This window comes from Erythrolamprus reginae, chromosome 9 (genome assembly GCF_031021105.1).
Source record: "Erythrolamprus reginae isolate rEryReg1 chromosome 9, rEryReg1.hap1, whole genome shotgun sequence".
Lineage (NCBI taxonomy): Eukaryota > Metazoa > Chordata > Lepidosauria > Squamata > Dipsadidae > Erythrolamprus > Erythrolamprus reginae.
In genome coordinates, this window is record NC_091958.1 from 51,856,442 (window position 1) to 51,881,571 (window position 25,130).

General features: G+C 45.8%; 1 protein-coding gene across 3 annotated transcripts in view; it reads right to left on the minus strand.

Annotated features, from left to right (window-relative positions):
- Nucleotides 1-24,749, minus strand: part of LOC139172294 (platelet-derived growth factor subunit A-like) — an 80,524-nt gene extending 55,775 nt beyond the window's left edge. For all 3 annotated transcript variants that reach the window (XM_070761259.1, XM_070761258.1, XM_070761257.1), the window contains exons 1-2: nucleotides 23,716-24,749; nucleotides 18,901-18,997 (exon numbers count right to left, since the gene is read on the minus strand). In XM_070761259.1, coding sequence (XP_070617360.1) covers nucleotides 18,901-18,997; nucleotides 23,716-23,772 — 154 coding nt within the window. In that variant the 5' untranslated portion in view covers nucleotides 23,773-24,749. The remainder of the gene's footprint in view (nucleotides 1-18,900; nucleotides 18,998-23,715) is intronic.
- Between the last annotated feature and the right edge of the window lie 381 nt (nucleotides 24,750-25,130).

A 25,130-nucleotide genomic window follows, 5' to 3' on the forward strand; every position in this document is an offset into this window, starting at 1 on the left:
GGTTTCGAGGACTTTGGTGTTTTTGGAATGCTGCGATTTCACTGATGCTCCTTTCGCTGGGAAACCCCACCTACGGACTTCCGTTGTCAGCAAAGCACTCATTTTTGCAATGCTGGGATTCCCCTGCAGGGATTCTCCTGCAGCATCGCAAAAACACAGACGTTTGTTATGGAGGGGAACATCAGGGGAATCCCAGCAGCGCAAAAACGGGCCTTCAGCTGGCAAAAGGGGTGAATTTTGGGCTTGCACGCATTAATCGCTTTTCCATTGATTCCTATGGGAAACATTGTTTCGTCTTACAAACTTTTCACCTTAAGAACCTCATCCTGGAACCAATTAAGTTTGTAAGACAAGGTATCACTGTACTGTGTCCAGTTCTGGAGACCTCACCTACAAAAAGATATGGATCAAATTGAACAGGTCCATAGACGGGCTACAAAAATGGTGGAAGGTCTTAAGCATTAAACTTATCAGGAAAGACTTCATGAACTCCATCTGTCTAGTTTGGAGGACAGATGTTGAGACGCTAGAAAAAGTGCAGATCCTTTTTGCCTTGTGATGACCAAAACTGAATGCAGTAATTTAATTACCTCCCCCACCCCAAACTCAAATAGATCTAGAACCCTGGTTTTCTAGTACCCATTTTTTTTATATAAATGGAAGAATTTGAGCAAAAGGGAGAACTTGACTGTAAAAAATATGACTTTAACAATCGAGTTGTCGAAGCGTGGAACTCATTACCGGACTCAATAGTGTCAACTCCCAACCCCCAACACTTCTCCCTTAGACTCTCCACGATTGACCTCTCCAGGTTCCTAAGAGGCCAGTAAGGGGCGTACATAAGTGCATTGATGTACCTATCGTCCCCTGTCCAATTGTCTTTCCTTATATATGATATATATTCTCTCCTTATCTATCTATCTATCTATCTATCTATATATATATATATATATATATATATATATATATATATATATATATATATTTGTTTTCGTAGATTTTCACAGGTACAGGTATGACGGATTTGGTATATTCGGGTTTCTTCCCGTGTAGGATTTGGAAATTTCTGGCGACGTTTCGACGAGGTCTCACTCGTCATCTTCAGGCTGGTGTTTCTGTCCTTCTTCTCAGGCGACCATGTCAATCCTTCTAATAATTATGATTACACCAACCAATCAGATCACTAAAACATAATCACCCAATCTATTTGCTACATTCAAACCAAATCTCCACCCCCACACTATATACTAGGAAGAAATGACAGTTGCAAACATTCCATTTTACAACAGTACGAAGCTTGGAAGCCTGATGATGGTGAATGTGATCGTTATATATATTACTTAATGTCTATTCTCTTCCATATGTATTGTATATTGGACAAAGAATAAATAAATAAAATAAATAAATAAATTTTCCCCCGTGGTCCTTCAGCAAACAAGGAGCCAGAATCTTGCCTTGTGCTTACACTTGTCAACTCTCCAGAATTTCATCCTTTGGGCAATGGGCCAGAACGGAAGTTGTAAATGCATCCTTAACAACTCTCCTTGCTGTTCACAGTGGTTTCCTCCTGTAGTTTAAAACAACAATTATCGCCTCCATTGCGGAGATGGGACTGCTTTTTCCATGCTCGACTGTGTCCTTTTTAACATCTTGAAGGAACTCCTTTCCTTCAGGAATGAAAAAAAAGATGCTGACCACACAGCTTCATTTTACCCATCATCCTTTAGGTACACACAGTGATGGGCTGCTGTCTCCACAAGGGGGATATGCAGTGGAGGTAGTAAGTCTATGCACTATTTATTGAATACTTGGAAACATAGAAACATTTAAAGTTGACGGCAGAAAAAAGACCTCATGGTCCATCTTGTCTGCCCTTATACTACTTCCTGTATTTTATCTTAGGATGGATTTATGTTTATCCCAAGTATGTTTAAATTCAGTTACTGTGGATTTACCAACCATGTCTGCTGGAAGTTTGTTCCAAGGATCTACTACTCTTTCAGTAAAATAATATTTTCTCATGTTGCTTTTGATCTTTCCCCCAATTAACTTCAGATTGTGTCCCCTTGTTCTTGTGTTCACTTTCCTATTAAAAACACTTCCCTCCTGAACCTTATTTAACCCTTTGACATATTTAAATGTTTCGATCATGTCCCCCCTTTCCCTTCTGTCCTCCAGACTATACAGGTTGAGTTCATTAAGTCTTTCCTGATATGTTTTATGCTTAAGACCTTCCACCCTTTTTGTACCCCATCTTTGGACCTGTTCAATTTGATCAAGATCTTTTTGTAGATGAGGCCTCCAGTATTCCAAATGTGGTCTCACCAGCGCTCTATACAGCGGGATCACAATCTCCTTTTTCCTGCTTGTTACACCTCTAGCTATGCAGCCAAGCATCCTACTCATTTTCCCTACCGCCTGACTACACTGAAGGTCAGAGGGACACCCCTACTGTAAACACCTGATTGGTAAGATTGTTAAAATAGGTTCCAAGGTGTCAGAATAGAAGCTTTAGTTCCTAACACTGTGGAAAATTTGTCTTTTCTCACGGTCTTAGGCAACCCCTGTGAAATGGTCATTTGACCCCCCAAAGGGGTCCCGACCCCCAGGTTGAGAACCATTGACCCAAAGCCTTCTGGGAAGCATTGGCTTGACCATCAGGATCTCACAGAGGTAGGGAAACAGAGGCTAGCCACTAGCAAAACAGCGGAAAGAGAAAATGGAAGTAGACCAGCAGTAGCCTTCCCAAGCTTTGTCTACACTATTGAATCTAAGCTCCAAAGAATACCATGAACAGCTTTGTTCGCTGTGACCATCAACGTCTTTCTCACAACAGCCAATTGATGGCCATCCATACAATGAGGCTTTCAAGGGAGAGAGAGAGAAAAAAAAACACTGACCGACACAGAAGAGGCAATGATATTATTGAACCCTGCAGATGAAGGATAAATAGATACTGACGGTATCAACATGTTGGAAGGCTGGTGTGATACAACGGCGAGGGGCATAACACTGGACCCTGGGAAGCCCCTCAGGAGCACAAAGCCAGATAAATGGCTTTGGGTTGGCCATAACTTCTCAAACCAACCTTAATCAATGGAATTTTTGGGGGGATAATTTAAAGAATGAGTCTCCTGTCCCTCCTGCTACCTTGAGCTTCTGAAGGACAGGTGGAAGGAAATAGAAGACCTTAACCTAAGGATGTAGCAAATTAACAGAGATGGGAGGCATCAAGAATGACTCCCACATCTATTGGAAGTACAAAGCTGGACCTTCAAAGGAGAGCTATGTGGTTAGATCAATGGCTTAAAAGATTTCGGGGGAAAGATCTGAAAACAGTGAGGTTCCACTCCCAATAGCAGCATGGTTCCACAACAAAAGACAAAGGAAGGAAGGAAGGAAGTGAGGAAGGAAGGAAGTGAGGGAGGAGGGAAGGAAGGAGGGAGGGAGAGAGGGAGGGAGGGAGGCGGGAGAGAGGGAGGGAAGGAAGAGAGAGAGGAAGCAAGCAAGCAAGAGGAAGGGAGGGAGGGAGGGAGGAAGGAAGGAGGGAGAGAGGGAGGGAAGGAAGAGAGAGAGGAAGGAAGCAAGCAAGAGGAAGGGAGGGAGGAAGGAAGAGAGGAAAGGGGGAGAGAAAGAGGAAGGGAGGGAGGGAGGAACGAACGAACGAACGAACGAACAAAGGAACGAAGGAAGGAACAAAGGAAGGAAAGAAAGAAAGAAAAAAGAAAAAAAGAAGGAAGGAAGGGGGAGGGAGGGAAGGAAGAAAGAAAGAAAGAAAAAAGAAGGAAGGAACGAAAGAACGAAGGAACGAAGGAACGAAGGAATGAAGGAACGAAGGAAAGAAAGAAAAAAGAAAAAAGAAAAAAGAAGGAAGGAAGGAAGGAAGGAAAGGGGAGGGAGGGAGGGAAGAAAGAAAGAAAGAAAAAAGAAGGAAGGAAGGAAGGGGGAGGGAGGGAGGGAGGGAAGAAAGAAAGAAAGAAAGAAAGAAAGAAAGAAAAAATAAGGAAGGAAGGAAGGGGGAGGGAGGAAGGAAAGAAAGAAAGAAAGAAAGAAAAAAGCAAAAAAGAAGGAAGGAAGGAAGGAAGGAAGGAAGGAAGGAAGGAAGGAAGGAAGGAAGAAGGCAGGGAGAAAGGAAGGAGGGAGGGAGGGTGGAAGGAAGGAAGGAAGGAAGGAAGAAAGAATGAAAGAAAGAAAGAAAGAAAGAAAGAAAGAAAGAAAGAAAGAATTGCTGAATGCATGGTTATAAGTCAAGAATTACCTGTCCTGTGCTTTGGAGTTTCTGGCCTAGACTGTTGCAGGAACCCGGCCAATAAATTACAAGCACGTGTCTATCAATAGACACTTCAGCTTTCTGACATACCAACATTCAAACTCTGCCAGACAGGATAATGTATCCATTGCCCAGGACAGTCTTAGCCATCTATTTAGCTCCAGGTCAAAAAAAGCAACGGAGGGAGCTAGTCCACACAGATGAGGTCATCACTCACTGCCTCTGGAGGGTGAGCGAGAGAGGCAAAGGATTTGACGTGGCTGATGAAGCCCTGCAGTCAGAGAAAAACACTCAGCCCTCGCCAACATCAACTCCAACCTGCACAGAGGTCCTTTTCAATGACGGTGAGTGATGCGTTGGCCCAGAAGGTATCAGCTCTGTTGGTGGTGGGGCCTCCTGGGTGTATTTGGTCAACCATCAGACAGCCAAGAGGGTTGGGGGGGGGCAGGTGTCAGCCAAACTTCTGTAGGGGTTAGACCTTCACAGAAGAGGGTTTGAAGCATTGACCTTCTCCCCATAGACCAAATCATCTCCAGATCATTCTGAAAGTCTGGAGGAAGTTTCCCCAACTCGGTTAGGTTTGTATTCCATGAATCATGAGTTCTTTAAAACTTCATTGTCTCGTGTGTCAGTTGTAATAATAACAACAGAGTTGGAAGGGACCTTGGAGGTCTTCTAGTCCAACCCCCTGCTTAGGCAGGAGAGCACCTTCTGCCGCACGAATCCCAGCGACCGGTTAGGTCCCACAGAGTGGGCCTTCTCTGGGTCCCGTCAACAAAACAATGTCGTTTGGCGGGGGCCAGGGGAAGAGCCTTCTCTGTGGTGGCCCCGACCCTCTGGAACCAACTCCCCCGGAAATTAGAATTGCCCCCACCCTCCTCTCCTTTCGCAAGCTCCTAAAAACCCACTTCTGCCATCAGGCATGGGGGAACTGAGATATTCTTTCCCCCTAGGCCTTTACAATTTATGCATGGTATGTTTGTTTGTAGGTATGATTGGTTTTAGAATTAAGGGTTTTTTAGCTGTTTTGTATTGGATTTACATGCTGTTTTTATTCTGTTGTTAGCCGCCCCGAGTCTGCGGAGAGGGGCGGCATACAAATCCAATAAATAATAATAATAATTTATTTATTTATTATTTATTTATTTATTTATTATTTAGATTTGTATGCCGCCCCTCTCCGCGAACTCGGGGCGGCTCACAACAAAAATATAAACAATCGTACAAATCCAAATAGATTCAATAAATTTAAGTATTTAAAATAGTTTTAAAAAGAACCCCACTATATTAACAAGCACACACACAAACATACCATACATAAATTGTACGTGGCCGGGGGAGGTGTTTCAGTTCCCCCATGCCTGACGACAAAGGTGGGTTTTAAGAACTTTACGGAAGGCAGGGAGAGTAGGGGCAGTTCTAATCTCCGGGGGGAGTTGGTTCCAGAGAGCCGGGGCCGCCACAGAGAAGGCTCTTCCCCTGGGGCCCGCCAACCGACATTGTTTAGTTGACGGGACCCGGAGAAGGCCCACTCTGTGGGACCTAATCGGTCGCTGGGATTCGTGCGGCAGAAGGCGGTCTCGGAGATATTCTGGTCCGATGCCATGAAGGGCTTTATAATAATAATAATAATAATAATAATAATAATAATAATAATAATAATAGTAATAATAAGACCCTCCACTACTTCAGACAGATGGTTATCCAACATTTTCTTAAAAACTTCCAGTATTGGCGCATTCACAACTTCTGGAGGCAAGCTGTTCCACCGGTCAATTGTTCTAACTGTCAGGAGATTTCTCCTTAGTTCCAAGTTGCTCCCCAAGATGTCCTCTTTGAAAATGATGGGCAAACATCAGCAGACCTGTGGCACACCCAAGCATCCCTCTGATGCACTGTGCAAAGTATGGCAACATCAGAGCATAATCCAATAAGCACCCCATCATTCCAACTTTAGCCAACATCATTGTCTAGTTACAAGAAAGTATAAAGTATGAGATGCCCCCAGGTCATCTTTAGTGGATATTCAGATTATGACCCGTTCTTCCATACAACCTGTGGTCTTTACTCCATGAGGAAGATGAGTCTGGAGGCCACACTGTACATCAATCAGAGCACTTTCCATCAACAGAATTCTAGAAAATGTCCAGAGATACTTTACCAGAAGAGCCCTCCACTCCTCCACTCTCGACAGAATACCCTACACAACTAGACTGACAATCCTAGGTTTAGAAAGCTTAGAACTACGTCACCTTAAACACGACCTGAGCATAGCCCATAAAATCATCTGCTACAACGTCCTTCCTGTCAACGACTACTTCAGCTTCAACCACAGCAATACAAATTTAAAGTAAACTGCTCTAAATTCAACTGCAGGAAGTACAACTTTAGTAACCGAGTAGTTGATACATGGAACTCACTACCTGACTCTGTAGTATCATCACCTAACCCCAAAAATTTTATCCTTAAGATTATTCAGTGTTGACCTCTCCTGATTCCTAAGAGGTCAGTAAGGGGCATGCATAAGTGCACCAGAGTGCTTTCCATCCCCTGTCCTAATGTTTCTCTTTTACTAGTACAGTGGTACCTCTACTTATGAACTTAAGTCATTCCGTGACCAGGTTCTTAAGTAGAAAAGTTTGTAAGAAGGAGCAATTTTCCCCATAGGAATCAAAAAGCAAATAATGCATTCGATTGGGGAAACCACAGGGAGGGTGGAGGCCCTGTTTTCTCCCAGGAGATTCCTAGAGAGGCCCCACGGAGGCTTCTTCCCACCTTTTCCAGCCCTATTTCCTTCTGGGAGATTCCTAGAGAGGCCCCACGGAGGCTTCTCCCTGCCTCTTCTGGTTACAGTTTTGGAGGCTCAGGTTTATAAGTGGAAAATGGTTCCTGAGAAGAGGCAAAAAAATCTTGAACCCCCGTTTCTTATCTAGAAAGGTTCATAAGTACAGGCGTTCTTAGGTAGAGGTACCACTGTATCATGTATATAAATATTATATTTTTGTATACCACCAATACATACTTGACAACACAAATAAATAAATAAATTATCCTGAGTTCTATAATTGTTGACTCAACCCATCCAGCCCTTCTCAGACCAGAAATACCAACTGTGAAAGTTCTAACCTATCATTCTTTCTGTAGATAAATAACTTATTGACGCTCAGCTGGATTGAATATTTATTTATTCATTCATTCATTCATTCATTCATTTATTTATTGGATTTGTATGCCGCCCTTCTCCGTAGATTCGAGGCGGCTAACAACAATGATAAAAAACAGCATGTAACAATCCAATAATAAAACAACTAAAAACCCCTATTATAAAACCAAACATACACACAAACATACCATGCATAGCTTGTAATGGCCTAGGGGGAAGGAATATCTCAACTCTCCCATGCCTGGCGGCATAAGTGAGTCTTGAGTAGTTTACGAAAGACAGGGAGGGTGGGGGCACTTCTAATCTCCGGGGGGAGTTGGTTCCAGAGGGCCAGGGCCGCCACAGAGAAGGCTCTTCCCCTGGGTCCCGCCAAACGACATTGTTTAGTCGACGGGACCCGGAGAAGGCCAACTCTGTGGGACCTTATCGGTTGCTGGGATTCATGTAGTAGCAGGTGGTTCCAGAGGTAATCTGGTCCAATGCCATGTAGGGCTTTAAAGGTCATGACCAACACTTTGAATTATGACCGGAAACTGATCGGCAGCCAATGCAAGCCACGGAGTGTTGAAGAAACATGGGCGAATCGCGGGTGCTTTCTGCACGATCTGAAGTTTCCAAACACTTTTCAAAGGTAGCCCCATGTAGAGAGCGTTGCAGTAATCGAACCTCGAGGTGAGGAGGGCATGAGTGACTGTGAGCAGTGACTCCCGGTCCAAATAGGGCTGCAACTGGTGCACCAGGCAGACCTGGGCAAACGCCCTCCTCGCCACAGCCGAAAGATGGTGTTCCAATGTTAGCTGTGGATCCAGGAGGATGCCCAAATTGCGAACCCTCTCTGAGGGGGTCAGTAGTTCCCCCCCCCCAGGGTAATGGACGGACAGATGGAATTGTCCTTGGGAGCCAAGACCCACAGCCACTCCGTCTTGTCTGGGTTGAGTTTGAGTTTGTTGACACCCATCCAGGCCCCAACAGCCCCCAGACACCGGCACATCACTTCCACTGCCTCGTTGACTGGATATCTTAGAGTCTTCCTTTGGAAGGAAGGAGAGCAGAAAAACTGCAGGAACAATTGGCCAAGCCTGACTCCACACCCCATTGCAAAGCCAACCCCATGGCTGAGAAGGACCCACGTTCAACTGGCAATATGAAGAGAGGATCGGGCGTACGGTGCTTGCCAAAAATTCGCCAGGAAGAATGAGCCCCCACCGAGAATTAGAGCTCTCTGTCCATTCTGCAAAAGTTAGAAGGAGCTGAAACCCAAAATTGTCTTGGAAAGCCCCTGGGGACGAAGCCTGGGTCAGCAATCCAGGGAACCCCCACTGACCAGCATAAAGTCCACCTTGAAAAAACCTGGCCAAAGTATGACATCCAGGACTGTGAGTTACGTGGAAAAAAGCAAGCAAGCAAACACAAGAAAACAAAATAAATCTAAACGCGACACGCTAGCATTATGAAAAGCGAGCTCTGAGCTTCTTTGTTTTCTTCCAGACTTTTCATTACCCAAGCTAGGTAACATCATCAGTGCTAGGTGGTGATGTTACCCGGTTTGGGTAATGAAACCTCGGCAAGAAAACAAGAAAACTCAGAGAGTGCCAAGGACTCCACAGTCCTCCTATTATTCCTCCTCCTCCTCCTGTCCACCAACCCCCCTCCTTACTATAACACTAATGATGTTACCTAGTTAGAAACATAGAAACATAGAAACATAGAAGACTGACGGCAGAAAAAGACCCCATGGTCCATCTAGTCTGCCCTTTTACTATTTCCTGTATTTTATCTTACAATGGATATATGTTTATCCCAGGCATGTTTAAATTCAGTTACTGTGGATTTACCAACCACGTCTGCTGGAAGTTTGTTCCAAGGATCTACTACTCTTTCAGTAAAATAATACTTTCTCATGTTGCCTTTGATCTTTCCCCCAACTAACTTCAGATTGTGTCCCCTTGTTCTTGTGTTCACTTTCCTGTTAAAAACACTTCCCTCCTGAACCCTATTTAACCCTTTAACATATTTAAATGTTTCGATCATGTCCCCCCTTTTCCTTCTTTCTTCCAGACTATACAGATTGAGTTCATTAAGTCTTTCCTGATACGTTTTATGCTTAAGACCTTCCACCATTCTTGTAGCCCGTCTTTGGACCCGTTCAATTTTGTCAATATCTTTTTGTAGGTGAGGTCTCCAGAACTGAACACAGTATTCCAAATGTGGTCTCACCAGTGCTCTATATAAGGGGATCACAATCTCCCTCTTCCTGCTTGTTATACCTCTAGCTATGCAGCCAAGCATCCTACTTGCCTTTCCTACCGCCCGACCACACTGCTCACCCATTTTGAGACTGTCAGAAATCACTACCCCTAAATCCTTCTCTTCTGAAGTTTTTGCTAACACAGAATTGCCAATGCAATACTCAGATTTAGGATTCCTTTTCCCCAAGTGCATTATTTTACATTTGGAAACATTAAACTGCAGTTTCCATTGCTTTGACCATTTATCTAGTAAAGCTAAATCATTTTTAGTTTGAGTAATGAAGCATCTGTAAGACAACAAGGAAGCTGAGAAGGCACCAAAACCCCCACAGTCCTCCTGTTAGTCCTTCTCCCTCCTCCTTACTAGCACAGATGGTGTTACCTGGTTGGGTAATAAGACGTCTGTTAAAAAGAAAAGCAAGTTCAGAGGGCACCAAGGGTCCCATAGTCCTCCTCCTCCCATTTCTCCTCCTCCTTTTCTCCACTCAACATACAGTGGTATCTCTACCTTAGAATGCCTCTACTTACGAACTTTTCTACATAAGGGTGTTCAAGATTCTCTTTGCCTCTTCTCAAGAACCATTTTCCACTTACAAACACAAGCCTCCAAAATTGTAACTGGAAAAAGCGGGGAGAAGCCACAGTGGGGCCTCTCTAGGAATCTCCTGGGAGGAAACATGGTGGGAAAAGGCAGGGAGAAGCCTCCATGGAGCCTCTCTAGGAATCTCCCAGGAGGAAACGTAACCAGAAAAGGCAAGGAGAAGCCTCCATGGGGCCTCTCTAGGAATCTCCTGGGAGGAAACAGGGCTGGAAAAGGCAGGGAAAAGCCTCCGTGGGGCCTCTCTAGGAATATCCTTGGAGGAAACAGGGCTGGAAAAGGCAGGGAGAAGCCTCCGTGGGGCCTCTCTAGGAATCTCCTGGGAGGAAACAGGGCTGGAAAAGGCAGGGAGAAGCCTCCGTGGGGCCTCTCTAGGAATCTCCTGGGAGGAAACAGGGCTGGAAAAGGCAGGGAGAAGCCTCCGTGGGGCCTCTCTAGGAATCTCCCGGGAGGAAACATAACCAGAAAAGGCAGGGAGAAGCCTCAATGGGGCCTCTCTAGGAATCACCTGGGAGGAAACAGGGCTGGAAAAGGTGGGGAGAAGCCTCCGTGGGGCCTCTCTAGGAATCTCCCGGGAGGAAACAGTGAGGGAAAAGGCGGAGAGAAGCCACAGTGGGGGCTCTCTAGGAATCTCCTGGGAGGAAACATGGTGGGAAAAGGCAGGGAGAAGCCTCCATGGAGCCTCTCTAGGAATCTCCCAGGAGGAAACATAACCAGAAAAGGCAAGGAGAAGCCTCCATGGGGCCTCTCTAGGAATCTCCTGGGAGGAAACAGGGCTGGAAAAGGCAGGGAGAAGCCTCCGTGGGGCCTCTCTAGGAATATCCTTGGAGGAAACAGGGCTGGAAAAGGCAGGGAGAAGCCTCCGTGGGGCCTCTCTAGGAATCTCCTGGGAGGAAACAGGGCTGGAAAAGGCAGGGAGAAGCCTCCGTGGGGCCTCTCTAGGAATCTCCTTGGAGGAAACAGGGCTGGAAAAGGCAGGGAGAAGCCTCCGTGGGGCCTCTCTAGGAATCTCCTGGGAGGAAACAGGGCTGGAAAAGGCAGGGAGAAGCCTCCGTGGGGCCTCTCTAGGAATCTCCTGGGAGGAAACAGGGCCTACACCCTCCCTGTTGTTTCCCCAATTGCACGCCTTATTCGCTTTTGCATTGATCCCTATGGGAAAAATGACTTCTTCTTACAAACTTTTCTTGTTAAGAACCTGGTCACGGAACAAATTAACTTCGTAAGTAGAGGTACCACTGTAATAATAATTCGAGTTCTCCCCCTGTACACAGTCAGCAGGCTGTTGCCTTCCCTCTCGTGATGAAGGAATAAACGGGAAGCCTTCGCCTGCTGTCTGTACCACCTTGTGCAATTCCACCAAAAAGAAAAAAAAAGGGGGGGTTGAAACACACAACAAAAATACAAAAAACAGCACAGTGCAAAAATCTCATGGATGGATTCAGCCTCCGGCAGGCCCAATCAAAGTCACTCCCACCTCCCCACCCGCCAAAGCCGAGCCTGCTGAAATCCAGAGTTTAAACTTTCAAAGGCTCCTTGTAATTCTTCTCCTTTCCAAAAAAAAAAAAGGAAATAAATAAATAACAACAACAAGGCAGAACAACTGTGCCGTCTTTGTTTCTCGGTGGAATGGCTCGGCTTTTGAGCAGCGCAAGCAACGACTTGCTGGATTCTTGGCTCAGTAGAGGAGAATGGGACGACTTCCCTTGGGTGGTTTTTTTTCCCAACAAAGCAACGAAAAAGGAGAAAGCGGGAGAGAGAGAAACAGAGGGGGGGAGAAAAGAGTTGGAAGGAAAGCCCGGTTGTTTCTTTCTTACTTTTGCAATAATAGTAGTAATAGTAATAGTAGTAATAATAATAATAATAACAACAAAAACAGGAAGAGAAAGAAGAGGAAGAGGAGGAAGAAGAGGAAGAGGAAGAGGAGGAGGAAGAAGGAGGAGTAGGAGAAGAAGAACAAGAGGAAGAGGAGGAAGAAGAAGAGGAAGAAGAAAAGGAGGAGGAGGAAGAGGAAGAGGAGGAGGAGGAAGATGGAGAAGGAGAAGAAGGGGAAGAAAAAGAAGGAGAGGAAGAAGAAGAAGAAGAGGAGGAGGAGGAGGAGGAGGAGGAAGGAGGAGGAGGAGGAGAACAAAAGGAAGAGGAGGAAGAGGAAGAAGAAGAGGAAGAAGAAAAGGAGAAGGGGGGAAAGGAAGAGGAGGAGGAGGAAGATGGAGAAGGGGAAGAAAAAGAAGGAGAAGGAGAGGAAGAAGAAGAAGAGGAGGAGGAGGAGGAGGAAGAAGAGGAGGAGGAGGAAGAAGAAGAAGAGGAGGAGGAGGAAGAAGGAGGAGGAGGAGAACAAGAGGAAGAGGAGGAAGAGGAAGAAAAAGAGGAAGAAGAGGAAGAAGAAAAGGAGGAGGAGGAAGAGGAAGAGGAGGAGGAAGATGGAGAAGGAGAAGAAGGGGAAGAAAAAGAAGGAGAAGGAGAGGAAGAAGAAGAGGAGGAGGAAGAAGAAGAAGAGGAGGAAGAAGGAGGAGGAGGAGAACAAGAGGAAGAAGAGGAAGAGGAAGAAGAGGAAGAAGAAAAGGAGGAGGAGGAAGAGGAGGAGGAGGAAGATGGAGAAGGAGAAGAAGTGGAAGAAAAAGAAGAAGGAGAGGAAGAAGAAGAGGAAGAAGGAGGAGGAGGAGGAGAAGAAGAAGAAGAAGAAGAAGAAGAAGAAGTAGTAGTAGTAGTAGTAGTAGTAGTAGTAGTAGTAGTAGTAGTAGTAACAGTGATACCCATTGCCAACCAATGGGGCACTTGCTACCATGTCCAAGAATTTCACAAAACACATCAAGAAATTGCAGCTTCCTGCAACAACAGCAGCGGAAGTGCAAAAAAACCCCTGCGCTACTCAGAACATCATAACTTTTAAAAAGACACTTGGTTGATACCTAGGACGCAGGCAGCAACCCGTATCAATCATCAGTGACATTTGTGACCCTTTTTAAAATGTTCAGTTGACGGAATATCATGTTTAATGAATAAAAGAGATAACAACAACAACTTAACAATGCCACCCTTCCCCAATGCTGCAGATCCTTGCTTTGAATCAATTCTGGCAAAATCTGCAGAGATCACCTTTAATAACAGGCTGGTTCTGTTTGTAGGAAGGTAGAGTTAGGAAATTGCCCGGGTTTTGCCCTTTGAAGCATTCATCAGTCTAATGATTCAGAAAATAACCTGGGGCTATTAAAAAGCAATAGCAAGATGGGCCCGCTGATTGTTTGGGAGCTGACTGGGAGGGGATGGTGGTTTGGTTGTTGTTATTTTTGGGTCCAAGAGGAAAGGGAGAATTTGTATATTTTTGCTTTTCTCTTTGCAACAAACAAAAGACACCAGCAAATGAAAGATACCGTCTTGTTTAGACGGGATTTCGTTCCTAAACTGAATATCCTACAAAACTGGACTTACAATCCTAGGGTTAGAAAGCTTAGAACTACGTTGCCTTAAACACAGTCTAAGCATAGCCCATAAAATCATCTGCTACAATGTCCCTTCCTGTCAACAACTACCTTGGTAAAAAAAAAACAACACCTAGACACATGTACAGTCTGGGAGAAACCTCAACTCAGCAGTAGTGACTGCGAAAGAGATCTTGGAGTCTTGGTGGATAATCAACTAAACATGAGCCAGCAATGTGCAGCAGCGGCCAAAAAAGCCAACACCATCCTAAGCTGCATCAACAGGGGGTTACACTCCAAGTATTATCTACTACGCCCTGGTCAGACCACATCTGGAGTACTGCATCCAGTTCTGGTCACCACACCTCAAAAACTCTGGAGAAGGTGCAAAAAAGAGCAACCAAAATGATTAGGGGACTTGAAACCAAGACTTACGAAGAGAGATTGCGGGAACCGGGCATGGATAGCCTAGAGAAAAGGAGGGCCAGAGGGGACATGATAGCTGTATACAGGTATATGAGGGGTTGCCACAGAGAGGAGGGGGTCACTCTATTCTCCAGAGCAGTGATTTTCAACCTTTTTTGAGCCGCGGCACATTTTTTACATTTACGAAACCCTGGGGCACATTGAGCGGGGTGGGGTGGGGCTAAAAAAAGTTTGGACAAAAAAATTTTCTCTCTCTTCCTCCCTTTCACTCTATTTCTCTCTCCCTCTTTCTCTCCCTTCCTCTTTCTTTTTCTCTCCCCATCCCTCTTTCTTTCTCTTCCTCTCTTTTTTGCTCTCTTTCTCTCTCTCTCCCTACCTTCCTCTATGTCTTTCTCTCTCTCCTTCCCTCCCTCTCTTTCTCTCTTTCTCTCTCTTTCTCTCTTGCTTTCTTTCTCTTGTTCTTTCTCTCTCTCTTGCTTTCTCTCTCTCGTTCTCTTTCTCGTCGCTCTTTCTCTTTTGCTTTCTTTCTCTCTCTTGCTTTCTTTCTCTTTCTTTCTTTCTCTCTCTCTTGCTTTCTTTCTCTCTCTGAGCTTCGCGGCACACCTGACCATGTCTCACGGCACACTAGTGTGCCTCGGCACACTGGTTGAAAAACACTGCTCCAGAGCACCAGAGGGTCGGACGAGGAACAACGGCTGGAAGCTGACCAAGGAGAGATTCAACGTAGAAGTAAGGAAGAACTTCCTGACGGTCAGAGCGATCAACCAGTGGAACAACCTGCCTGCGGAGGTGGTGGACTCCCCAACTCTGGACACTTTCAAGAGGAGATTGGACTGCCACCTAGCTGGGGTGCTTTAGGATTCCTGCTCAGGCAGGGGGTTGGACTTGATGACTTGCATAGTCCCTTTCAACTCTAACAATAAATAAATAAATTAAATAAATAAATAAATACTTCAGCTTCAACCTCAACAACACACGAGCACACAACAGATTCAAACTTAATGTAAACCACTCCAAATTCAACTGCAGGAAGTACAACTTTAGTAACCGAGTAGTTGATGCATGGAACTCACGACGTACTCTATAGTATCATCTCCTAACCCCCAAAATTTTACCATTAGCTTGTCTACTCTTGACCTCTCCCGATTCCTAAGAGGTCAGTGAGGGTCGTGCATAAGTGCACCAGCATGCCTTCCTAATGTTTCTTTATATTTTTTACTAGCATTATGTATATGAATATTATTATTTCTAATGTTTTTCTAATCTTTTTCTTTCTTTTACTGGTATCATGCATATAAATGTTATTATATTGTCACATACCTCCATTATGTACTAGACAAAACAAACAAGCAAATAAATAAATAAAAATGAACAGAGTCTGGAATAGCCCCATGCAGAAAGTGGTTTATTTACAAGAGCTTGGTGATCTAAGTATTGCCCACAAAATCATATGCTGCAACGTCCTGCCTGTCAATGACTACTTCAGCTTCACCCGCAACAACACAAGAGCACGCAACAAATTCAAACTTAATATTAACCGCTCCAAGCTTGACTGTAAAAAATATGACTTTAGCAATCGAGTTGTCAAAGCGTGGAACTCATTACAGGACTCAGTAGTGTCAACCCCTAACCCCCAACATTTCTCCCTTAGACTATCCACGATTGACCTCTCCAGGTTCCTTAGAGGTCAGTAAGGGGCATACATAAGTGCACGAGTGTGCCTTTCGTCCCCTGTCCAATTGTCTCCCCTTATCCCATATATCATATATCTTTTCTCCCTTTCATATATCTTCTCTGTTTTCATATCTTTTCTTTGTATGTAATACTTCATGTCTATTCTCCTCAGTATGTATTGTATATTGGAATAAATAAATGAATGAATGAATGAATGAATGAATAAATAAATAAATAAATAAAAATTAAATAAATAAATAAATAAAAATGTTTTGGGGCTGGAGATATAATCTGGGGAGGGGTTTCTGATATAATAATAATAAGAAGAAGAAGAAGAAGAAGAAGAAGAAGAAGAACAACAACAACAACAACAACAACATCAGCAGCAACAACAACAACAGAATTAGCAGCAACAATAAATGCCACCCTCCTGTATTGAAAGAGGCACATCCCATCAAATAAACATCACCTATTCTGGGGAGATGGTGCTGACACTTAATGACTTCCTCTCTCCCCCAAACTGTAGGACCAGAGCAAATTTAAGACACGTCTATTTTGCAGAGCTGTAGATTAGATTTCTCATAGCATAAAATACAAGTCAATAGGGCAAGTCAATTTCAATACAGCAACTCAATTCAACAGGGCAACTCAATGCCAACAGGGCAAGTCAATTCAATAGGGCAAGTCAATTTCAATAGGGCAATTCAGTGTCAAAAGGCCTGTCAGTGTCAACAGGTCAAGTCAATGTCAACAGGACAAGTCAATTTCAGTAGGGCAAGTCAATTCAATAGGGCAACTCAATGTCAACAGGGCAACTCAATGTCAACAGGGCAACTCAATGTCAACAGGGCAACTCAATGTCAACAGGGCAACTCAATTTCAACAGGTCAATTTAATTCAATAGGGAACTCAGTGTCAACAGGGTAAGTCAATTTCAATAGGTCAATTCAATTCAATACGGCAACTCATTTTCAATCGGGCAACTCAAAAGGCCTGTCAATGTCAACAGGTCAAGTCAATTTCAATAGGGCAACTCAATGAAAACAGGTCAGGTCAATGTAAGCAGGGCAAGTCAATTTCAATAGGTCAAGTCAATTCAATAGGGCAAGTCAATGTCAACAGGGCAAGTCAATGTCAACAGGGCAAGTCAATTTCAATAGGTGAATTCAATTCAATGGGGCAACTCAGTGCCAACAGGGCAAGTCAATTTCAATAGGTGAATTCAATTCAATGGGGCAACTCAGTGTCAACAGGGCAAGTCAATTTCAATAAGGCAAGTCAATGCAACATGGCAACTCAGTGTCAATAACGCAGTCAATTTCAACAGGGCAAGTCAATTCAATAGGGCAAGTCAATTTCAACAGGGCATGTCAATTTCAGTGCAATGTTGGTTGGACACCGCCACTTGGCATTCACCAAACAATCCAACAGTGTAATTCTACTCATGTTTACTCAGAAACAGGTCCCACTGAACCGCTAAGCAGAATCATAACAGAGACCTTGGAGGTCTTCTAGTCCAACCCCCCACCCCAGGCTCAAGCATGAAACCCAATACCAATTTCAGGCAAACGGCTGTTCAATCTCTTCTTTAAAACCTCCAGTGTTGGAGCACCCACAATTTCTGGAGTCAAGCTTTGGAACCCCTGGGTTAATAAGGGTCCTGGGTGGAGGGGAGGGAACAAGCCAAATGAATTGGGATTTTAGAATATGAATTAAGTTAGACTTTTTATTTATTTATTATTTATTATTTATTATTTATTATTTATTATTTATTATTTATTATTTATTATTTATTATTTATTATTTATTATTTATTATTTATTATTTATTATTTATTATTTATTATTTATTATTTATTATTTATTATTTATTATTTATTATTTATTATTTATTATTTATTATTTATTATTATTTGGATTTGTATGCCGCCCCTCTCTGAAGACTCGGGGCAGCTCACAACAAGTGAAACAAATCATAAATAATCCGACTAAATTTAAAATAGAAACATAGAAACATAGAAGTCTGACGGCAGAAAAAGACCTCATGGTCCATCTAGTCTGCCCTTATACTATTTTCTGTATTTTATCTTAGGATGGATCTATGTTTATCCCAGGCATGTTTAAATTCAGTTACAGTGGATTTATCTACCACGTCTGCTGGAAGTTTGTTCCAAGGATCTACTACTCTTTCAGTAAAATAATATTTTTTCATGTTGCTTTTGATCTTTCCCCCAACTAATATTTGAAAATTTTATTTGAAAATTTTAAAAAACCCATATACTAACAGACACACACACAAGCATACCATGTATAAATTAAACATGCCCAGGGGGAGATGTTTCAGTTCCCCCATGCCTGACGGCAAAGTTGGGTTTTAAGGAGTTTACGGAAGGCAGGAAGAGTAGGGGCAGTTCTAATCTCCGGGGGGAGTTGGTTCCAGAGGGCCGGTGCCACCACAGAGAAGGCTCTTCCCCTGGGTCCCGCCAAGCGGCATTGTTTAGTTGACGGGACCCGGAGAAGGCCCACTCTGTGGGACCTAATCGGTCGCTGGGATTCGTGCGGCAGGAGGCGGTCTCGGAGATATTCTGGTCCGATGCCATGAAGGGCTTTAAAGGTCATAACCAACACTTTGAATTGTGACCGGAAACTGGTCGGCAGCCAATGCAATTACATGTTTTTAGAATTAATTTTTTTTCTTTTTAGAGTTTTAAATGTTTAGATTTCTTGCATATTATGCATTTGTTTTGTTGTCAGCTGCCCTGAGTCTCAGGAGAAAGGCGGCGTAGAAAATTAATAAATAAGTAAATAAATAAATTTCTGGTGGCTTGGGAAGTTGGGGGGGGGGCAAACTCAGCCTCTCCTCCTAAACCCCCCTTTTCTCCCCCCCTTCCCCAATCCATTGTGGACTTTCTCCCTGCCCCTCCCCAACTGGCAGGCCTGGACATTTTTGCATTTCTAAAACTGGCTCTTTGCAAAACCATTTGCCAAGAAGAGAGCCCACCCCCTTCCTTGGTAACCACCCCCAACACACACACACACACACACAACATGGCAACAGGTGGGCTTTGGTTGGGATATAGGAAGAAATGCAAGGGAATAATTTACCTACGGAATCAATTTCCAGGAGACGCTGCAAATCCCTTATGCTGTGGATCTCGCTGTGCGCCAGTCTTTCGATCAGCTCCTGGGGGATCTCTGCTTCCTTGGGAAAGAGAAGAGAAAGAGAGCGAAGGCCCCCCGGGTTAGTCAGTTTCCCACCGAGATCACGCACACACCCGGTAGCAGGTCCCTGGTCAAGTAGGATCTCTAGGGAGTCTTTCTCCAAATCACCCTCTGGGCTGTATCTTGATTTCTTAAGCTAGTTAAGTCACCAGATCTCTAGGGATTCTTTCTCCAAATCACCCTCTGGACTAGATCTTGATTTCTTAAGCTAGTTAAGTCACCAGATCTCTAGGGAGTCTTTCTCCAAATCACCCTCTGGACTAGATATTGATTTCTTAACCTAGTTAAATCACCAGATCTCTAGGGAGTCTTTCTCCAAATCACCCTCTGGACTAGATCTTGATTTCTTAAGCTAGTTAAGTCACCAGATCTCTAGGGATTCTTTCTCCAAATCACCCTCGGGACCAGATCTTGATCTCTATAGTCAGTTCAGATCACCAGATCTCTACTGAGTCTGCCACCAAATCAGCTCCAGAGCAGATCCCAAGTCAACCAAAATCTGGAGATCTCCAAGTGAGTCTTTCTCCAGATCACCCTCTGGACTAGATATTGATTTCTTAACCTAGTTAAATCACCAGATCTCTAGTGAGTCTTTCTCCAGATCACCCTCTGGACCAAATCTTGATCTCTAACCAGTCAAATTACCAGATCTCTACTGATTCTTTCTCCAGATCACCCTCTGGACCAGATCTTGGTCTCTCTAGTCAGTTCAGATCACCAGATCTCTACTGAGTCTGCCACCAAATCAGCTCCAGAGCAGATCCCAAGTCAATCAAAATCTGGAGATCTCCAAGTGAGTCTTTCTCCAGATCACCCTCTGGACCAGATCTTGATCTCTCGCCATTCAAATTTCCATCCAGCCTTTTTTCAAATCCCCTCTGGAGCGGATCTGGAGCAGATCTGGATCCCCTCTGAAGTGGGACCTGCCCCCAGCTTCCACCCCCATCCAGGTGCTCAGGAACAATGGAGGAAGGAGGGACTGCAGGGTTTTTTTGTGTGTGTTTTTTAAAAAAAAAATGCTTTTCAACAGTCTGTAGTCAACCAACATTAACCTTAGTTCCTCCTCCTCCTCTTCCACCTCCCCCCCAGACTGTGATATGAGAAAATTCTGTCCTTTTCGTTTATTTCTTCCCCCCCCCTCTTTATCGTTTGTTGGGGGCTGGTCTCTGGGAAGGAGGGATTAGCACGCTGGCTCAAATCTTTGGGAAAGGCTAGAGATAAGGGGGGGTGTTAAAGAAAAAAAATGGAGCAGGCAGTGCTTTAAGACCATCCATAATATCAGGTGGAGGGGGCTGTATGGGAACACGCCCCTTACAATTACAAAACTATCTCCCGAAGTTCAGTATCTGAAATCTGCCTTCCTAGAAGTATGAGAGAGAGGGACTGAGAGAGAGAGAGAAAGAGGGAGGGGGATAGGAGCAGGGAGGGAATGAGAGGGGGGGCAGGGAGGGCGAGAGAGAGGGGAAAGAGGAAAGGAGGGAAGAAGAGAGAGGGGAAGAGGGAGGGACAGAGGAGAAAGGGAGAAAGAGAAGGAGATAGAGAGAGGAGAAAGAGAGAGGAAGAGGAGAGAAAAGGAAAGGGAGGAGGAGAAAGAGATAGAGGAGAAAGAGGAGAAAGAGAGAGAGGAGAAAGTCAGAGGAGTAAGAGAAAGAGAGAGGAGAGAAAAGGAGAGAGAAAGGAGAAAGAGAGAGGGGAGAGAGGAGAAAGAGAAAGGAGAAAAGGAAAGACAGAGAGAGGAGAAAGAGAGAGAGAACAGAAAGAGGAAGAGGAGAGAAAAGGAAAGGGAGGAGGAGAAAGAGATAGAGGAGAAAGAGGAGAAAGAGAGAGAGGAGAAAGTCAGAGGAGTAAGAGAAAGAGAGAGGAGAGAGAAAAGGAGAGAGAAAGGAGAAAGAGAGAGGGGAGAGAGAGAGGAGAAAGAGAAAGGAGAAAAGGAAAGACAGAGAGAGGAGAAAGAGAGAGAGGACAGAAAGAGAAAGAGGAGAGAAAAGGAGAAAGACAGAGAAAGAGAGAGAGAGGAGAAAAGGAGAGAGAGAGAGAGAAGGAGACAGAGAGGAGAAAGAGAAAGAAAGAGAGAGAGAAAGGAGAGAAAAGAAGAGAGAGAGGAGAAAGACAGAGAGGAGAAAGAGAAAGAAAGGAGAGAGAGAGAGAAATCAAGTTGAAATATGCCACAGCACCATTCCACAGGTTGTTTCCTCCTCTCACTCCCCACTCACCCCCGCCCTTCCAAAAAAGAGGCAGCAAACCCTCTTTTCCAGCTTATCTAAAAATAAAATAAAAATCCCTGGACTTCACAGGCCTCGTTTTCCACAAACCGGGATAAAATAACCCAGAACTTTCCTCCCTCCCCCTCCGTTGTCCCATTGTTGCTGTTGTTTAATTGCCCAGCCTTAGGAGAGCTTTGACCCAAGGCAACTTCTCTTTTTTCTATTTTTTTTTCAATAGCAGGAAACGTGCAAAAAAATAATAATAATAAAAGTTTCAGCCTGCAAATACTGTAGTTTTTTTTAAAATCCTGGCTCTGGCTTCACACTATTCTCCAAAATTTTTCCCTGAGTAGAGAGGTGGGTGGGCCGTGCTCTAGAAGGGCCCGGATCCTACAGGTTGAAAATCAACACACACACACACAAACCACACAAACCACCTCGTGTTTAATGTTACCCAGCCCCCTCCTTAAGAGCCAGCAAACTCAGCCCGCTTCAAAATACACTCCCTTCCTTTTGGGCCCCGGAATTCCCACGCTCCGTGGCAGCTACCAGAAACAATTCCCAATTCCCTATTTGTCTTGGTGTGCAGAGCCCTGCACACCAAGACAACTAGACACAAGAACAGTTTTTTTCCTGAACGCCATCATCTACTAAACAAATAATTCCTCAACACTGTCAGACTTTTTACTAAGTCTGCACTTCTATTCTACTAGTTTTTCTCACCATTCCTATCATCCTTTTCCTCCCATTTATGACTGTAACTTGTTGCTTGTATCCTAAGATTTGTATTAATGTTTCTTCTTAGCTTATTTGACCCCTATGACAATCATTGAGTGTTGTACCACATGTATCTTGACAAATCTGTATTTTCTTTTATGTACGCTGAGAGCATATGCACCAAGACAAATTCCTTGTGTGTCCCAATCACACTTGGCCAATAAAAATTCTATTCTATTCCAATTTGGGGAGTGGGTAGGCGAAGAGGAAGCAATGGGTGGGAGGGAAATCCCACCACACACAAAGCTGAGATTAGACCCCAAAAGGGCTGCGTTCGCGGCCACGCGGCCCACAAACCAGCTTCCTAAACAAACTAAACCCAGTTTCTACCGTTTGCAAACGCGCCGAGTTACAGAGCTCGCCAGATTAAGGCGCCAGAGCGCACGGGCCGCGCGCTGCCCCCCCAACCTTCAACCCAGTTAGGTCCTGCAAAAACTAACTGGGATTCTCCTTCGCCGTGGCCCCCCTCCAATTCCTGGAGGAGGCAAACTCGGAATCCCTTTTTTTAGTTGAGGAAACCCCCTCTGGAGAGTCAGCGAGTCGTCTGAACGCGGAGCCCGGGTGGTGTTGGAAACAAGCCCCTTTCCAAAGTCTTTCAACTTTTAAGCAAAACGTGCCAGAGTCAAGCTGGGGAACCAGAGTTGGGTCTTTTTTTACACAGACAGACCTACATACACACCACCCAACTCCATGCGGATAACCTTATAAAGTGAATTTTCAGAGAAGGGGGGGGGCGGTTTAAACACGCGGTTGCAACGCTGCGACTGAAACTGGCTCCCTCCTCCTATTTTAGCCATTTCGTGGTTAGTTTCTCCAAGGAGCAGGAAGCTGGCTTACTATAGCAGCCTACTCGTGGTTTGTTGTTTCCTCGACTTCCCCACCCTACCTCTCTCTCTCTCCTAGCCAGGCTGGCGTTGTGAAAAGGAGGGGGGAACCCACGCGCAAAAATCACAGACCCGAGAGTCTCTTTTTGGCTACCCCTACCACCCTTCCTTTTGCACGTCTGCACGCGCGCCAGAGAGGGGACCGCGAGGCAGGGTGAAGGGACGGGCTGGGGAGTCGTAGCTACTACGTCCGGAGGGGGGGGGGGAAGTAGCGGACGCGGAAGAGAGACCACGCTGGGTTTTTGTGGGGGAATGGGTGGGAGTGGGAATGGTAGTTTAGCCGCGCGAGGGAGGGTTTGCCTTGCCCCACGCTACCTCTCCGGTGTTGGGGTAAAATCTGGGGAAGGGGGAAGGAAGCCTCCCCTTCTTTCCACCCGGAGGGTCCAAGGTGAAGGCAAACCCCCTCGCACGGGGTTTGGGGGTGCAGGTGAACGGTAGAAGCAGGTCGAGAGAGGAAGTGGGAGAAGGGGGAAGGAAAGGAGGAGGAATACCAAACATTCAAAATGTATACAGTATATATTTGGTTTTGGAAGCAGTTGGAGATTTTAAAAGGAGAGGGGGGTCTTCCGCCTTTCCTTCCTTCCTTCTTTCCTTCCTTCTTCCCCCTTCCCTTTTCCCTTTCCCCTCCTTTCCTTTCTCTCTTTTTTTCCTTTCTTTCTTCCTTCCTCCTTTTTCCTCCCACCCTCTTTCCTTTCCTTTCTCCTTCCCTTCCTTTCTTTCCTTTCCTCCCCTTTCCTTCCTTCCCTTTTCCTTTCCTCTCCTTTCCCTTTCCTTTTCCCCCCACTCTCTCCCTTCCCCCCAAGTCCTCCAGGTTTGCCCAGGTGTGCACTTACCTCCGCCAACACGAGGGAGCAAAAGGCTATAACCCAAAACGCTGCGCTGATCCTCATTGCGGGCTCATCACTGTAACCGGCCACAGGACTCAACGGTGCAGCGGAGGAGGCGCACCCCCCCGCCTCCTTGGGCTGGGAAAATAACAACCATCCCTCAGGGGGGGGGGGCGAGGGAGCCACCACCGGCGCTGGGCGGAGGGGGGAGGAGGAGGAGGACGGCGCGGGAGGGGGGAGGGCAGTTGTCCTCCGGCACGAGCTCCGGGCAATGGGGGTCTCCTCCTTAATTCCTTAAGGCATCGGAACGGTCTCTCGGCGGCTGGTTCCGGAGAGGGGGGGGGGTCCTCCTTGCAGAGGGGAGAAGCCGGGGAGCGGTGGGGTGGCGGGGTTGGTCTCTAGGCGCCCTTCTCCCCCTCCCCGCTTTGCGAAGCCAGGAAAATAAAAATCGAGGGCGGTGGAGGGAAAGGTTGAAGCCGGGCGCCCGGGACTGTTTCTCCCTTTTTTTTTCACCCCCTTTTCCTTCCCAAGGTGCCACCGGCGCGCTTCCTCCGCTTCTTCTGTTGCTGCTTTTTCGGGGGTTTATTTTCTGGGCAAGCGGGCAGGGTCTACATCTTGGCCCGGATGGCGACGAAGTGAAAGGCGAGGAGAAGAGGAGGAGGAGGCGCGAGCCTGCCCGGCGTCCATCACCTGTCTGCGAGCCGCTCGCCCTTTCCCAGGCGGGCGAAGAGTTCCCAGTCCCTCCTCTCCTCCCGATCCCCCCACCCACCCCTCCCTCCTCCCTCTCTCTCTCTCTCCCCACCCCTTCCAAACACCCAACCCACCGACCCACCCAACCCACTCGGAGCAGCAGGCGGCGAAGCGCAGCGGCGAAGGGGAAAGAGAAGCCGGGGAAGAGGAGAAGCTCGTAGGGTTATTAATCGCCCCCTCCCCAAAACACACACACACACACACAAAAGGAGGGGAGGAAGAAGGGATGCGGGAGAGAGAAATAGAAGCCGAGAGGCCGCACTGCAGCCTTTTCCTTCCCCCCCTCCCCCACCGGCCTAGGCGAGGGAATTTTATTTTTCCAGAAAGGACCATCAGGTGATCTACCAGCCTTCTTTCCTCCTCTTCCTCCTCCTCTTCCTCCTCATCACCTTCTTCTTCTTCCTCCCCAGCGCGGCCGCGCGAGAGAAGAGGGTGGCGGCGTGGGAGGGGGGGAGAGAGAGCAGCGGTTCTCCGCTTGGCACCCGCGTTTTATATTTTGTACATATTTTTATTTTTATGTATATATAGAGAGAGATTTTTCTTTTTTTGCAGAAACCGAGAGGCTTTGAGATCAAAGGGCGGCCGGGCTCGAACGCGGAGGCTGCGGAAAGCGAAAGCGGCTCGGGTTCACTTTCACTCCCTTTCCCTCCCCCCGCCCCCAATTACCACCA